At 45.3% G+C, this 17,491-nt stretch overlaps 1 protein-coding gene across 3 annotated transcripts; it reads left to right on the top strand.

Moving 5' to 3' along the window:
- Positions 1–999: 999 nt before the first annotated feature.
- On the top strand, positions 1,000–13,854 carry EXOSC7 (exosome component 7). Of its 3 annotated transcripts, none has more exons than XM_085845245.1 (8): positions 1,000–1,302; positions 1,435–1,536; positions 2,688–2,782; positions 3,113–3,278; positions 3,499–3,569; positions 12,096–12,219; positions 12,935–13,090; positions 13,707–13,854. In XM_085845245.1, the coding sequence occupies exons 1-8, from the start codon at positions 1,246–1,248 to the stop codon at positions 13,806–13,808; spliced, it is 873 nt and encodes a 290-aa protein (XP_085701371.1). In that variant the 5' UTR covers positions 1,000–1,245; the 3' UTR covers positions 13,809–13,854. The 3 variants fall into 3 exon arrangements, with proteins under 3 accessions (XP_085701371.1, XP_085701372.1, XP_085701373.1); XM_085845246.1 differs by lacking the exon at positions 13,707–13,854 and adding an exon at positions 13,432–13,580; XM_085845247.1 differs by lacking the exons at positions 1,000–1,302; positions 1,435–1,536 and having other exon boundaries at positions 2,702–2,960.
- The last annotated feature ends 3,637 nt before the right edge of the window (positions 13,855–17,491 follow it).

Genomic DNA, 17,491 nt, shown 5'->3' with positions numbered 1-17,491 from the left:
CTTCGAAATGTGGTTTCGCCCAAGAAGGATCATGCTGACAGTGAGGCCCAAGAGTGAAGAATCATTGACAATGTTTTGAAGGATCTCCACCTCATCTTGTTTGCTTCTTCTCTTGGAAGTACTTGTTGGATTGAGCTGTACAGAATCACCAAAGCACTGGAAATCTGTCGCAGAAGTCAGAATACGAGGGGAAATGGAAACCGAATCCGAGAACATCTGGAAGGGGATACACCTGAGGCCCCACGAAGTAGAACCCAGAGGGTTGGTTGTCCATTCTGTGGAAGGGATCTTTACAAAGAGGTCCAGTCCTGATGTGCACGAGTGACAAGCTTTGGAGGTGATGAATGTATTCAGGTGCAGCCTGTGGCTATTTGGCTCCATTATTCTCTGGAGGCACAGCTGTATTGCTGATGCAGTGCCCCTGTCGCCTTTACGCAAGTACTCATTTTTACCGATCTCGGAAGGATGACAAGCCGAGTGGGTCAACCCTTCCTGGTGTTAATCCAACAGCTCGACAGAGCCTTGAACTCAAGACCTTAAGATCTTAAACCAACAACCAGCTCTTGGCCTTTCCAACCGTTTAATGTTAATCTTTTGTGGTTTGAGGAACTTTCGCCTCTCATGGCCAGTCGTGTGCCCTGTGCGTGTCCCCCCCCCCCGCCGGCATTGCTATTCGTTGTGCGTTTGTGCCAGACCCCACTTGGCACCCTTTGTTTCACGTGATTCCCATTGTCCAGAATAGCTTGATTCAGCTTCCCGTTCACTTTCAATTCTCCACGACATTGATGATCTCACGTTCACGAGTCTTCCCTGTCGATTCAGCCAAACCATTAGGTAGTGAATGCTGGGTAGTGATAGTTCTGTATTTCCGTTATTTTTTTCAAAACAGGAAATGAGGTAATCACGAACTGGTTTGTTTTCACGCACATATTGTCGGCCATGACGGTGTAACGAGTGTCAGTGTCTACGGCAGTTTAATCCTCGTTTTTTTTTTTTTCCCTGCCGGCTTGTCACTCACTAACTTACTTGGTACTCTATTCGGTGTTGTGATCTGTATTTTAGTGTCACTAATTTACGTTGAAACACGCAATGAAGTGTGGACATGTCAGTCACGTGTAACAGATAAAAGGGAATAATGAGCGTTCTCACTTGTCGCGAGTCGTTTGCGAAAGGGATCCGTTTCCCGTGAGGTTTCTCGCTCGTTCCGGTGATTTCAAAGTCCATTCGAGCTTGTTTTTCGCCATCATGTCGTTGACCCTTTTGAGCGATGCTGAGCGCGCCTACATCGCTCACGGTGTTCAGGTAACGCATGTTCCAGGGCCACGTCCGATCTCACGACGTGTATAAGGACGTTTTCACGGGATCGTGTTCTTTGGCGTTACTGTGTCCGGTGTGACCATTTGTGACGACCGAGCCTTGTTTGTGTTCCGTCAGGCCGGTGTGCGCTGCGATGGACGTGCTCACATCGACTACCGGCAGCTGGAGCTCGAACTCGATGTCGTGTCCAACACGAACGGCTCGGCGAGAGTGCGACTCGTAAGTCCCCTCTCTCCCCTCCTATGGACCCCCTCCCTCCCCATGGATCCCCTCCCTCCCCATGGACCCCCTGTCACTTGTGTCCCCCTCCCTCCCTCCCCATGGATCCCCTCCCTCCCTATGGATCCCCTGTCACTTGTGTCCTCCTCCCTCCCTCCCTCCCCATGGACCCCCTGTCACTTGTGTCCCCCTCCCTCCCTCCCCATGGACCCCTGTCACTTGTGTCCTCCTCCCTCCCTCCCTCCCCATGGACCCCCTGTCACTTGTGTCCTCCTCCCTCCCTCCCTCCCCATGGACCCCCTGTCACTTGTGTCCCCCTCCCTCCCTCCCCATGGACCCCCTGTCACTTGTGTCCCCCTCCCTCCCCTATGGACCCCCTGCCACTTGTGTCCCCCTCCCTCCCCCTGGACCCCCTGTCACCTGTGACCCCTCCCTCCCTCCCCATGGACCCCCTGTCACTTGTGTCCCCCTCCCTCCCTATGGACCCCCTGCCACTTGTGTCCCCCTCCCTCCCCTGGACCCCCTTCCCCCCTGGACCCCTCCCTCCCTCTGGACCGACCCCCTCCCTCCCTCTGGACCGACCCCCTCCCTCCCTCTGGACCGACCCCTCCCTCCCTCTGGACCGACCCCCTCCCTCCCTCTGGACCGACCCCCTCCCTCCCTCTGGACCGACCCCCTCCCTCCCTCTGGACCGACCCCTCCCTCCCTCCCTCTGGACCGACCCCTCCCTCCCTCCCTCTGGACCGACCCCTCCCTCCCTCCCTCTGGACCGACCCCTCCCTCCCTCCCTCTGGATCCCCTCCCTCCCTCTGGACCGACCCCCTCCCTCTGGACCGACCCCCTCCCTCCCTCCCTCCCTCCCTCCCTCTGGATCCCCACATGACCTTTTGAACCCCCAAATCGAACCAGTTCATCTTTGTATTCCAGTTCAATAGCTCATACTTTTGCCAATCCCATAAAACGGTTCTTGAGTTGTCATGGTAACAGAAATTTTCTCCGCATGCACATCCAGACGGACAATTGTCCCACGGAGGCACAGAAACCGTGTATCCACTAATTTTTAATAAAAGGCTCGCTATCACCTTGCTGTTCTACCTGAGCGAAATATTTCCTGGGGATATTGAAATTTATTATTTTTTTTTTGTGAGCAGGGCAGCAGTGACGTGCTGGTTGGCGTGAAGGTGGAGATGGGTGCCCCGAAGCTCGACTCGCCCTCGGAGGGATGTGTGGAGTTCTTCGTCAATTGGTAAGCGGTCGAGCAAGTACTTTGTGGATAACGCTTGTTTGCTGAGCTCGTCGGGTCTCATTCTTCCCTCCAGGGCTTCAACACGGCTGTTCACCGCCACTTCAGGTCATGTCCCGTCCAAACTCATTATCTCTTCTACCTCAAACAACCCCCATTCCTGAGCACTCCTGTTTTCCAGGTTATTGTGATTTTGTTCTCCCTCTCCCCCTCATCCATTTTTGTTTGTTCCTGCGTTGACTTTAAAATAGCCGGAGCACCTCGTTGAGGTACAGCTAGTTTATTTATTTATTTATTTATTTATTTTTTCTTCCTTCCTCTGTACTTTAACAGCTCTGCCAACGCCTCTCTCAAGTTTGAAGGACGTGGCGGTGATGAACTTGCCACGATGATAACAAATGCATTGCATCGTGCCTTCAACAACTCGAGCTGCGTCCCTCGCCAAAACATGTGCATCGTCCCCGGGCAGCATTGCTGGATCCTCTACGTCGACGTGCTGGTGCGTTAGAATCCATCCATCCCGCGTGTCCCTTTTTCATTCTTGATCTCTCGCTACGTTGAGGTCGGTATGCCGTTGCTCGGTGGTGTCACGGTTGCAGTGCAAAGCATTCTCGCTTCAAGAATAAAATAAAAAAAAATTTTCGCATTGATTTGTACGATAATGTAAAATTGCTTTCGCTGGACACCTCCACCTACCTGTTGCCTCATCTGCGTTTCAGATTTTGGAATATGGAGGGAACATGCTCGACACTGCTTCCTTGGCAGTGAAAGCAGCTCTTCATGACACAAGGTGATTGCCTTGGCTTTTACGCCTCGATGACCTTGTCCTTAAATACAGTTTTTAAAGATCTTTCGCTTCCAGGTGACTACTGATTACACCAAAGCTGCTTTCATTCTTCGCCTTCATCGGACGTGACGGTGCCTAATGTTTATCTAGTGTCGATCATCAGCGCGTGCTTGATCTCTCCGCAGTTGATAAGTCTTGTTAGATCGGAAGAGATTACGAGTTCCGACCATTTGCATCAATCGTCACTCCGAGCCCTGCAACGATCACGGATGATCATTTGTGCTTTGTGGGTTTATTTTGCCGAAAATTGAACAATCCTTATTTATTTATTGTTTGTGGCTCGGTATTTACTAAGTGCGATAACTCACGAACGCTTTCAGCTGGCTTTGTCAAACTACCAGAGGATTCCGAAAGACAAGAACGAGGCTGTTAATGTTGTTTTTTTTATTTTTTATTTTTTATTTTTTTTCCCCCCAACTATCAAAGGTCAAGGTGATGACGGTTGCATGATTTTCGTCAGGCTACCACGTGACGACTTCTTGTTTTTGTTGTTGGGCCGATAGGATTGCCTAGATTAGAGGTACGCACACTCCCCCTCGACGCTGTCTCGCCTGGGTTTCGACAGGCAGTGTATGCGTGCCGTCGCTCGGATGAACGTTAAACTGGCGTCTCGTCTGACAGCATTGGTTGGTGAACTTGCAGACGAGAAGGCCATTCATCACAAACGCCCTGAACAAATGACTAATTCCTGCCCTCAGCCAATGATGCTACCCCACAACCTGGTGCTGCATTTGAATGTAGATGATTCTTCTTGTTACCCCACACTCGTGAAGTGAAAAGTGGGGCTAAGCAATTTGTTCATGTCTGTAAATGTCAGTTTTATAATCGAGGAACAACTTATTTTAAATTGAGTGTTGTATTTTTAAACAATCTTTGAAATCATAATTTTATTGAAAGTTAAGGACAGTATACACTTGAACTCTCTTGATCCTGTTGTTACGACCCTTCCAAATGTGTTGTGCGCATTCCTCAAACGACAGGCCAATTGGAAGCTTTTGACATGAAAAGTAGTAGGAATGTGTAACATGGTGGTACTACTTGTGTAGGCCTCGTTATATAGAAGTCTCTACCAGGAAACTGCAGCGGTAGCACACTTGACCTTCGAGCTGTATATCCTGGGTTTGATTCCCAAACTGACTATATATTGCCCGATTGGTGCTTCTTCGGCAGGGCGTTGCATCACTAAACTAAAAGGGCACTCGGTGGAGAGCATACCACCTCCACCACGCAATGCCTGATCCAGTAGAACATATTGGGCCCAATAATTTTTTTTTGAAATATCATGCGATGCATTGTTTTTGGCCCAGTGTCTCAACGGTGAAAGATCACTTTAAAGATTAAAAAATCCTCATCCAGATCTGGATTCGGACCTTCACCATCTATTCAATTTGTCCGTGTAAAACACCTAACATGTCCACCAAGTTTCGTCCCAATCTGTCCACAACTTTTTGAGATATGCTATGTATCATTTTTGGCCCCATCTCTCAATGATGATGCATCACTTTAAAAATTCCAGTAGCCGGATCTGGATCTTCATGAAAATCTAATCAGTTCGTCCTTGTCACACCCCCATGCTGCCCACCCAATTTCATCCGGATCCATTCGCAACTTTTTGAGATATCTTGCACACAAACAAACACACAGGGGTGAACACAAAACATCCTTCCACCTTCGGTGGCAGAGGCAACTAGTAGGGCGCTCGGTGGAGCACGTACCTCCGCCACGTAATGCCTGATCCACGAGAACGTATCGGGCCGAATACATTTTTGAAATATCCTGCTATACAGGACTATATCCAGCAATGCCAACCCTCCCGATTTCATCGGGAGGCTTCCGAAAATTCACCCAAACTCCCGCCCTTACGATCACTATCCTTATCCTCCCGAAATTTTGATATTTTTGCACTGTTCACTAATCAGAATGTACTAGTATGAGAATTGAATGAAAAGCATCGTCTGCTACGTATAGCATGTGGTAACTCCATAACGTTCGCTGCTACCAAATTGTACGTAAAAAAAATGCAAATTCAAATGAGGAGCAGCGAAACATTGGGTCTGGATCTCGCTTATGCGATCATGCACTGAGATTTAGTGCATGCGGTATGTGTGCAATACAGTGCATGCGGTATGTATGCACAGTGTATATGCATGCGATACGCTCACTGCATGCAGCTGGGCCCCGTACCAGCCCGGCGGTCGCGACCACCGTGCGGTGTTTAATTTAACAGCCGCTAGAGTTCTACGAGTCGCGCTGCAGCTGTGGAACATCGACTTCGAAGTTACCGATGCTTCAAGCCCTCGATGTTGATTACGAAATGGCAGAAAAGAAGCTTACGAAGACCAAGAAATGGTCTCAGAAGTACAAGACCGAATACAGTCTCCAATACCCGTGTATTCGAAAGTCTGAAAGAGGAATTCATCATGCGTATTGTACAGTATGCAGCGTTGATATTTCAGTTGAGCACGGAGGTCGCGATGATATTCGGAAGCACGTTGGAAGCAAACGGCACACAGACATTGCAAAGGAGAGATCTTCGAGCACGAGTACCGGTACACTTCTGAATTATTTCACCAAACAAGGGACAAGCGAGGAAGAGGATGTTACCCGAGCGGAACTTCTCTTTAGTGGATTTATTGTGGAACATAACTTGCCCATATCAGTCTCAGATCATGCTGGACCTCTATTTCAAAAGATGTTTCCAGATTCAAAAGTTGCTTCAAAGTATGGATGTGCAAGAACAAAAACTTGCAAGATGTGCAAGAACAAAAAAAAAAACAAAAAAAACAAGAACAAAAAGCAAGAAAAAAAAAGAAAAAAAAAAAGAACAAAAAAAGAACACTGGTCAACAATTTTTTACTTTCTGAATGTTGTCTAGATTTCTACAAGTGAATTAGGGTATTCTGGCACTGCTGAATCAGGAAATGGCATCCGTTTCTCTCCATCAGGTCAGGTTTTTGTGCTAAGTTGATTTGAAAAAATCAGATCTTGTGACAAAATCAATTACATATTTGTGGCATTATCAGCTGATTTTTGTCAACACATATCATCCTAAACATGTTTTTAAGAAAAAAAAATGTTTTGCCAACAACATTTATTGATTACATGATAGAAACATCGATTACTGTCATCTGAATGGTGGGCATTGATAAAGGTAAGTACAAGTAAATTGCATGTTGCGTCACCACTGTTCAAACTTCAGGGCTTGAACTTCCGTTTCTTCGAACTCCTGGAATGTTCAGCGGCAGGGAGGTCTCTCTTCAGATTCCAACAGTAGTCAGCCATCATGACTGCGTCCCAGCGACCCTGATACCTGGTCTCCATCTCCTTCATGTCCTGATGGAATCTCTCCCCCTGCTCGTCACTCATTGAACCCAGGTTCTCAGGAAACCGGTTCATATGTGAAAAATAGGTAGTGCATCTTGATGCTCATGTTGCAAGCCCAGGTTTCTGAAAGCAGTCAGCATGTTGTTGACAAGTTCTGCATAGTTTCTGGCCTTATTGTTGCCAAGAAAGTTCTTCACTACCAAAACAAATGTCTTCCACGCTTCCAGTTCCACTTCGTTCATTGAGTTTTTGAACTCTGGATCTCTGATGAGCTGACGGATCTGAGAACCATCAAAGATGCCAGCTTTCAACTTCTCCATGGTCAATCCTGGAAAAGCCTGGCACAAGTAAGTGAAGCAGTCACCATCTTTGTCCAGAGCCTTGGTGAACTGCTTGATTAAGCCGAGCTTGATGTGCAGCGGTGGGAAGAGTATTCTGTCTCTGTCCACCAGAGGGTCGTTGATGACGTTCCTTTCTTTGCATGGCACCAATTCCTCCCGCACAGGCCAGTCCTTCTTCGTGTAATGCTGAGCACGGTCCCTACTATCCCACATGCACAGAAAACATGGGTACTTGGTGAAGCCAGACTGTTGTCCCAACAAAAGTTCACCATCTTCAGGTCAACACAAATAAACCACTTATGCTGATCATAACCAATTTTCTCCAGCACGTACTTCACCGCTTCATACTTCTCCTTCAGTGTAGTCGAGTGAGCGATGGGTACAGAGGCAAACTGGTTGCCGTTGTGTAGCAGAACACATTTCAGTGATCGCTTGCTGCTGTCAATGAACAGTCTCCAATCTTTGGGTTCGTACTGTGGCACTCCAAGCTTGAGCAGAAGCGCATGTCATAAATTGGCGCATGTAGGTATTGTGTACATTCTTCAGAGTTCGTTATTTCAAGAAATACAACTTTTTGTATCACATTATTACAAAATCTGCCCCATTAACTTTAGTTTTGATCCACGAACTTTATGCTTTGCCTCACCAATTTTGGAAGATTTTGAGGTTTTATGACTTCAAACTGATCCCTTTTCGACATAATCACCTAGAACTATCGTACCTGAATACTTCTTGTCATTAAAATAATTATTTCCAATCAAAACAATTATTTGACATGACATTTTACCCCCACCAACTTCTTCTAAAATGCTCCACACATGCGTACATGTGAACAAAAATGTAAAAAACGACATGTGGCCATATCTCAAAAACTTGACCTGATTGAACAAAACTAATGTGAGTTTTGGATTCAGCACATCAGATTCGTCCTAAATCAGCTTAAAAAATGCAGACAACAAATTTGTTGTTGACCAGTGTAATTGGTGAGTTGTCAAATGTTACTGCTTCATCTATTGCCGATATTGCTAGACTAGCTCCATTTAGCCTAGCTACAGACGGTAGCAATGACAGTGGTGAGGCCCAGCTATATCCTGTCCTGATTTCGTACTATGACAACAGTGCTGGGATTGTGAAGCAAGGTTTGCTAAGTTTGCCTGCGTGCAAACAAGATTCCACTGGAGAAAACATTTTCAAACTGCTTGATCATGAGTTCAGTGACAGGAAAATTCCGTGGGAAATTGTGTTTCCTTTTGTGCTGATAATGCCTCTGTCATGGTGGGCAAGCACAAAGGAGTCGCTGCTTATATCCACAAACAAAATCCAGAGTGCTACATCATGGGATGCCCTTGCCATATGATGCACAATACGGCCAAGAAGGCGGCTCAGGCCTTACCCATTGAATTAGATGACTTTCTCATCGATATTTACTACTACTTGGACAAAAGTAGTAAACGCGTCAAAGGAGTGAAAGCACTGCAAGAACTCTGTGATGCCCCGACACACAAGATTCTGAAGCATGTCGCAACAAGGTGGCTGTCCCTTGGTCAGTGCCTAGACAGGCTGATTGAACAGTGGGAGCCACTTCGCCCTCTTCTTCAAAGAAGAAGTACGAAGAAAAATGCAACCAACTGTAGCCAAGACTCTAACAACGAGCAGAAGGACGGCACTGTATCTACTGCCAGTACTGGCACTGCAGGATCAAGCACTAGTGGAGCAGCATTCACCACTACCACTGCAGTATCTGCTGCGAAGAAGACAGCAGGGACAGCACCAAAACCAATGCTGAGAGCAGGTAGCATCACCGGCCCTTCATCACGTTCATTTACAAAGCAGATCCCTTCAGAGTCGAGAAAGACTGTGATAGTCCCATCTACAGGCAAAGAAGGACCCAAGTTAAGTTCTGCTTTTGCCAAATCACTTGATAGAAGCTCAGCAAAACCTTCGAATCAGAGGTCTTCTTCCTTGGCTGCACCTACCTCAAGCTCTCTCCTCAAACGTAAAATTGGATCTGGTACTACGAGTCTGACCTCTTCTGCTGGCAGTAAACGCAAGTGTGATCGCCCTGCGGCTCAGTGTACTCGAGTTCTACAACTAAAAGCGCGTCTTCCTCAAACACTGTGCAGGAATCTAGAGAAAAACGTGTCAACAGGATGTTCTTGTCTCCACAAACAAAACTCTATTGTTTCTTCCTTTGATATGCTAACAAGCTTTTTGAGAAGGGGAATCTTCTGCTCCAAAGAGACGAACCCTGTATTCATCTCCTGATCTTGGTCTTCTGGTCTTCTGAATTGAATGGTCTTCTGAAAGATATCTTCGTACGGTTTTTGAAACCATCGGTGTCATCGGTTGCTCTGGTAAATGTACCCTTCTCTGACAGAAATCATCAGAAGAATGATGAGGACCTCATGATTGGGAATGATGCCAAACTGTATATAAGGGAACAAAGGAGTCTCAAGAAATCCACCTTCACTCTGAGTGAGTCAGACATCCAAGGTTTCTTCAGTGCAGTTCGCTCATATTATGTGAAAGCCTGCAATTACATCTTCAAAACCTGGCCGCTAGATGATGAATTAGCCAAGCATGCTCAGGTGCTGGATGTTAAGCTACACCAAGAAGTGGGGTTTGACTGTGTGGAGTTTTTCATCAAGAAATTCCCCTGTCTGTTCAGTGGCGGTGATAGTGACATAGACAGTCTTGAGAGTGAATTCGCTCACTACCAGGCAGACGCCTCCATAGCTACAATTGCTACTGAGACAGTGAGAGTGGATGAGCAGTGGCATCGGATTTCACAGCTCACAGATCCCTGCACTGGTGCCAAGAAGTATCCTAATTTGAGCAAAGTGATGAAGGGAATCTTGGTCATTCCTCATTCGAACGCATCATGTGAGCGGGCACTCAGTCTTGTACGGAAGAATCATACTGAATTTCGTCCCAATTTGAGTGTCAAAACCCTGGAAGCTCTCTTAATTGAAAAACTAGCTCATAGCACCCCTTGCTACCAGAGAGAATACAGCAAAGACATAATCAGAAGGGCTAAAAGAGCCACACAGCTGTCACTCAGCAAAGCTGCCATGGAAAAAGCAAGCAGCAGTAGTACCAGCCAGTAAGGTAAGAAAAATATTGCTTCTTTTGTGCTTTTTGTTAATCTTTCATTGTCCCCTAACTTACTAATATTAACATACACGTAACATTAAAAAGTGCACAATTTTCCCCTTTTTTTGTTCAAAAAGTGGGAATTCTTAACATGTTAAATGCTCCAAAATAGGGCTCAGAGGGCACTAGAGAGCATCTAGAACCCCAGAGCTTCCAGGGCCCTAAGGCGGGCCATGGACCCCGGCGCAAGGGTCGAGCGCTCCGCGCTCGAGATGTGCGCTTCGCGCACATAATTTGGTGTCGGTTGAAATTCCTCCCTAATTCTGATTTCCAAAAGTTGGCATCTCTGCTATATCGTTTTTTTTTTTGGCCCTATCTCTCAATGGTGAAGAATCACGATAAAAATTAATTAACTCTCGTATCCAGATCTGGATTCGGATCTTCACCAAAATTGAATCAACTCGTCATAGTCACACACCCAATCCGTCCACAACATTTTGAGATATCGTGCTGGATATCGGTTTAGCCCTATCTCTCGATGGTGAAGAATCACTTAAAAAATTATATTATCTGGATCTTCACCAAAATCTAATCAGTTCGTCTTTGTCACACACCGAACCTGTCGACAAAATTTCATCTGGATCCGGCCACAACTTTGAGATATCCTGTAAACAAACAAACAAACAGACAGAATGGGGTGAAAACGTTAACCTCCTTCACCTTCGGTGCTGACTCAATAACAAGGCTTCATTATTACTCTTCAAAACCAACTTTATTCCAACCTATTCCTTTTTTGATGCAATCAAACTTCCTCTAATATGGAAAAAAAAGTCTTCATAGAAACGCTCTGTGGAATGCAGTCGAACCTCTCTTATCTGGAAATCCAAATAATGGAAACACCCATTATCTAGAGGAAAAAATAACAATGGACTATCCAGAAAATGATCCATCATTCACAATTGACACCATAGTTCCACTATCTGCCAGCTCCACCACACGGCACTACATTTGATAGTATAATTAGTGCTCTAAACAAACCGGGTTTCCAAACTGCAACTCACCAGCCTTGACACTTCAGAACCAAGCTGGGTTTTGTGGCCAACCCGAGGTTGACTAATTTTGGAAATCGCTTGTTAATGAGTTGCTCTCCTGATAGCCAAACGGGTTTTCCGAAAACATTAAGTTTGGGCCTGAACCAAAATCGAATCGGCTTGTTCTCGTCAACTACCCAACTCATCCACATAGTTTTGTCATGATGCATCCACAACTTTTTGAAATGTCACGCTATATATCATTTTTTGGCCTCGTCTCTCAACGGTGAAGAATCACTTGTAAAAACTAAAAATTCTCGTATGTAGATCCGGATCTGGATCTTCATCAAAATCAAATCGATATCGTCCTTGTCACGCACCCAACTTGTCCACCAAGTTTTGTCCGAATCCGTCCATAACTTGTTGAGATATTATGCTCACAGAGAAACAGTTGTGAAAATATAACCTCTGTCCACCTTCGGTCGCAGAGACAATAAAATGTGAAACTTGCTGCAACAAAAGCATGATCTCATGATTGCATATGCAAAGTGATTGGCGAACATTTAACGAGATTGGTGATGTTGATGCCATTGAGCTTCTTTGCTTCCCAAGAAATATAATGCATTTGCTTTTGCATCCTTGCCCTTGATGCTGACCCAAGACCTTTTCGTCGGGTGTAGAATTCCGAAGGTGGAAGTGTCAAAGAATGAGGAAGGGATTTCGGAGATTGAACTATCTGACAACCCATTCGATTGCACGCAACTTGATACGACAAACGTCCCTTGCTTTGTGACGTTGAACAAGGTGAGTGCTGCGCGTTCGGTTGTTGCTGCTTTGGCAACAATGCCACCCGTCCCCCGGGTCACCTCGACGGCAAAATTTAAAATGAGTTTTACTGGCAAATTCCTTTTCTGTTTGACTCTTACGGGCAAAATATAACACTGCACATCCCGTTAGACAAGGCCTGCACACCTGAACCGTATCCAAAGGCTGCTACTGCACACAATGTTTATCTACATTCATTGTATTTTCCTCTTCTCCCACCATCGTGTACACTTCAAGTAGTTGATCCACCAAATTCTGCCCGAGTCGGTGTCTGAGTTGCTTTTCATCCTTCAAACGGACATGTGTGAGTGGGCGTACACGTAACGCAGCCTGATCCATCCATTGGGACCATACTCTGTGCAGAGCATTGGTGATGCCTAAAGTAGTCTCTTTGGCTAGTGGGTACAATCCTGGACAGGTTTCCACTCCGATGCAGGATACCAGCATGCTGGCACTCGTTTTGCCGACCTCGGAAGGATGATCGGTAGAGTCAACCCCACCTGGTATTGATTCAACGGCTGAGTGGGATTTGAACTCAGGACCCTGGAATTCCAAGCCCGCCCCCCCACCCGAACCATTAAGCCAACACCAGGCATACAGCCTGATCCCAGCTCCCTTTTGCCGTGAAGGCGTGGCGTAAATGGGAATCTTGTGGCAGTTTTGCATTCACTTTGAGTTTGTGTTGTTTTCACAGATCGGAAAGCAGTTTGTTGTCGATGCAACGCCAGAGGAAGAGGCATGTTGTTTGGCAAAGCTGCTGCTGGCTTTGAGATCAGATGGTACCTTAACAGCATTCCTGAAAGAAGGTACAAGCAGTCTTGACCCAGAGAGCATCTTTGAAATGGTGCAAGTAAGTAGTGATCGACTGCTTTTCGAATCGAGGTTATGCTCCAATAATAAGTTAGTCATGTCAGAACTTGGAGCTCAGCCCAACTTTGCTGTGCCTGAAGTTTATACTCTTATTTTACAACTATCATGAACATTTAATGTTGGAGGATGAACGTCATGAACCCAAGCAAAACCCAATCAAAGCTATTTTTCGAAGGCCTTGTGTATGTGCTATTTGAATGGAGCATTCAAATCCAATCGACAACCATGTACGTAGCTTTGTTGCTGATGGAATCTCATGGCAAGGAGTATACTGGATAATTGGCTTTCCAGCATTTGGCCAAAATTTGCAATTTTTTTCAGGGTGCTGGCAATACTTTGCCTCCTATTCATGGGCTACAGTAGTCTTTAACGTCCGACTGTCTGTGGACGGAACATGCAGCTGGACGGACGGCACACTTTGTGAAGCATCAATCGAACAGCTTGAACTCGGGTCAGGGATTGAACCCAGACGAGACGACTCAAATGCAAGTGCGTTACGTCTTCACAATCCTGTCAGAAAATATTGTGCTCAAAGAATGTATTTTTCACTCTGCTGGTAAAATGAGCTAAATGCTTCAACTTTCTCATTTTCCTAGGTGGGACAACGAGTTGGCAAAGAAATGCATTTTGCTTTGGACGATTCATTGACCAAACAAGAAAACCTTACCTGCAAAGATAAAATTGGGTTTCTTGGTTAATATTTTGTTAATTTTTTTATTATTTATAAAAACTGCATTTTGATTGTGTGTTTTGTTTATTAACTAACAAATACAACCCATTACTTTGCTGATGGAGGTGGGGATAGCTATACCGTGAGAGAGGAGTATGGGGAAAAAAAATGAGGGGTGGAGTTAGCAAAGAGAATGATATGTTATGCTTCATGACCAAACACACACACAATGACACAATGACACACACACACACACACACACACACACACAATGACACACACACACACACACACACAATGACACACACACACACACACACACAATGACACAATGACACACACACACACACACACACAATGACACACACACACACACACAATGACACACACACACACTCTCATATCAGAACAGCTGTACACACAATGACACAACGGAGTTTATAAAGTAATCTGCAAAAACTTTGTCCCAGTTCCAGAAAATTTGTGGGAACATGAACCAAAAGCAATCACTGAAAACATGGAAGTACCAACCGCTCACATACAACCGAATGATCCCATCGAAAACAAAACATTGCAACCAGTTATCATACTTGGGTACAAAAAAAAGAGAAGAATGCCTTGCTGATTGAGGTGTTAATACCAGTGATTTGGGATTAAACGATGCAGACATCAAGAAAATGACCAAACACCAAAACCTCAAGAATGAATTGAGAATATCCTGGAAGCTGAAGAATGTCAAAGTTGTATCAGTGATAGCTGGAGCTAAGGGAATGATGATAAAGAACCACACAGAGATAATCATCATCATCTGATTGAGTGTACTTGGGCATTTTGCCTCTCGATGGCAGAAATAATCTACAGTGGTTGCCAGTCCTATTGTAGATTGTGGTGTTCGCTTGAACCGGTCTCCCCCCTAAGGCAGAGTGCACTTCATACCGTTCTGCAAGTATATTAGCAGTCGCTAATTCGTGCCTCATCTACCCGCTGCCATAGATGATTTTCTGACCTCGAATGGCTCAAATATCCCAGCAAGCTGGTACTCAATTTGTCGACCTCAGAAGGATGACAGGCTGAGTCAACCCCCTGGTGTGTTAATTCAGTGGCCAACGGGGCTTGAACTCAGGACCCTTGGATCCCAAGCCGCTACCCAAACCACTGAGCCAACACCAGGCTTAGAGAGATATTAAACACCAGAGATATTAAACATCGGAGCAATACCCCTGGGCGCTCACCTTGTAGTGGCTGGATAAGATAAGGCAACCACCGGTAGGTATGGATGACCCACAAAATGGAGAAGAAAGGAAATACCTATGGATTTTTTTTTTTTTTTAATGTCATGAACAAACTTTGGGACATCACGGGTGGTGAATATGGTGGTCAAATTTCATCAGAATTGTATGTGTAGTTTTGGAGAAAAAAAGCAAATACTTATTTTGAGGGGCAACCCCCTTAAATCCCCTTGAGCAGAATTTTCTAACGTCATGAACAAACTTTGGTACATGACGGGTGATGAAGGATGTCGTGAAATTATCAGAATTGTGTGTATCGTTTTAGAAGAAGGCAAATACCTCTTTGGGGAGGAAACCCACTCCCCCCCCTGTAAACTCCCTCTGTAGACCCCTTCAGACCCGGTTTTTCTGTTATTTAATGCCATCACGGGTGATTAAGGTTGTGGTCAAATTTCATTGAAATCGTATGTGTAGTTTCTGAGAAAAAGTATTTGTGGACGGACGACATGCCATCCCATAAGCTCTCTGGAACTACTTTACAGGTGAACTAAAAACCATCCCAAGGAATATTATTACAAATGAACTACAGTTGGAAGCTGTCTGGGGCTCAGCAATGATTCTGAAGAGAATCCTCGACATAAAATTTTGAAAAGAGAAAACTTCATAGCTTGGTCCATGAATTGTGACTCCTCACTGAAATAAAGGGGGATACTTTGATACCCACCCTGGCAGGGCACATTCTGAAACCCACAAATGTAGATATCAATCAACGACACACACACACACACACACACACACACACACACACACACACACACACACACACACACACACACACACACACACACACACACACACACACACACACACACACACACACACACACACACACACACACACACACACACACACACACACACACGTGCTTGGCCGAGGCAGGTTGGAGTCAGTTTGATTACCGACTACAGTACGGACTGTATACAACCCAGAAACCTTGAGTAACTTTCACTGATGAGCAACGTTACATTTATATAGATGTTTCAAGGATATGATCATAAACAGCTGCGTGTGATTGGTGGAAAAAAATTGGCTCGGTCATTTAGAAAATACGTTGATACGGCAATCGGTTCAGTAATCAGGCCTTCTCAAATATATTTTGCTCTGAAGCTCACAAAGAGAAACATTTAACCTTTGTAAAGCAAATCCGATAACTGAATGGTTTCAAAACAGGCATGAGAACTAGAACGGGCACTCATAGAGCGCATACCTTCGCCGCCACTACTTTTTTGTTCTTGGTATGAGTGTGGGGAACTGCTTTCATATGAATGGTCTTATGACACAAACCACATGTCTATAATGTCATGACCCCCCCGACTTTTGGGGGTTACGGACTAAACAACAATCAACTCGCGTCGTTTTGGCGAGTCTTCACTCGCAAGCTCGGTGAATACAACGTTTCAACAAGAGAAGGTAATCTCGTTTGATGCTGGTTTCATGCAAATCGAATAAGAATTGACTGAGTTATGCCGAAAACCGCATATTTTTCAAGGGCGTGACCCCCCCCCCCCGACATTTTACCCCAACCGGTGACGTGTTATGACGTCATTGTGTCACAAGATTGAGCATTAAATTCTGAACATTTTGGTGCTGGGTTCATGTAAAGCGGACAAGAATTGACCGCGTTATGACAAAAACTGCATATTTTTCAAGGTCGTGACCCCCCTGACCTTTGACCCCTAACCGGTAACAAGAGTATAGGCGTCATTGTGTTATATTGCATATCACAAGATGAGGCGTTGAATTCTGAACATTTTGGCGTTAGTTGCATGCAAATTGAATAAAAATTGACCGTGTTATCGTAAAAAGACGATTTTCACCTTTTCATGACCTTGACCTTTGACCTGAACGATCCCAAAATCTAATCGAATGCTTCCTGGTTAATAACCAATCATCCCACCAAATTTCATGCCATTCGGTTTAATACTTTTTGAGTTATACGAATCACAAGATTACAAACAAACATACATACACACACGCCGACCAAAACATAACCTTTCGCAGAATGCGAAGGTAACAAGGGAAAACCTAAAGAACCTCCAAAAGATACGGGATGAAACCTTGCCACCACGGCACCTGTAAAAGGCATGGCACGTCCACATACCTGCGGAGAGTCCGTCCAGATCCAAATCTACCCATATGTACCACGTCCGTGTATGCTGTAAACATACCTCTACCTTGTAGTAAACTGTCGACTGTCCATCCCTATCAGGACATGAACTGCACTGTACAGGTCGGTAAGTGGCTTAGGCACTCAAGCACTGCAACAGAACGCCTGGCTTGGCAAGCGTTTACCAATAGCCCTCGACACAACTATGCACCTGGAACCGCCCGTGCAATGTCCGAGTTGGACAAATCAACACTTTTTGGGGGAGTCGAAACTGCTGATACTTTCAAATCGGGAGCTTACATCCAGGCCAAAAAA

Source organism: Eptatretus burgeri, chromosome 11, assembly GCF_056783735.1.
Source record: "Eptatretus burgeri isolate ZD-2024b chromosome 11, Ebu_testis_v1, whole genome shotgun sequence".
Lineage (NCBI taxonomy): Eukaryota > Metazoa > Chordata > Myxini > Myxiniformes > Myxinidae > Eptatretus > Eptatretus burgeri.
Note: the sequence above shows the minus strand (reverse complement) of the source record. Positions and strands in the feature narration are given on the sequence as shown.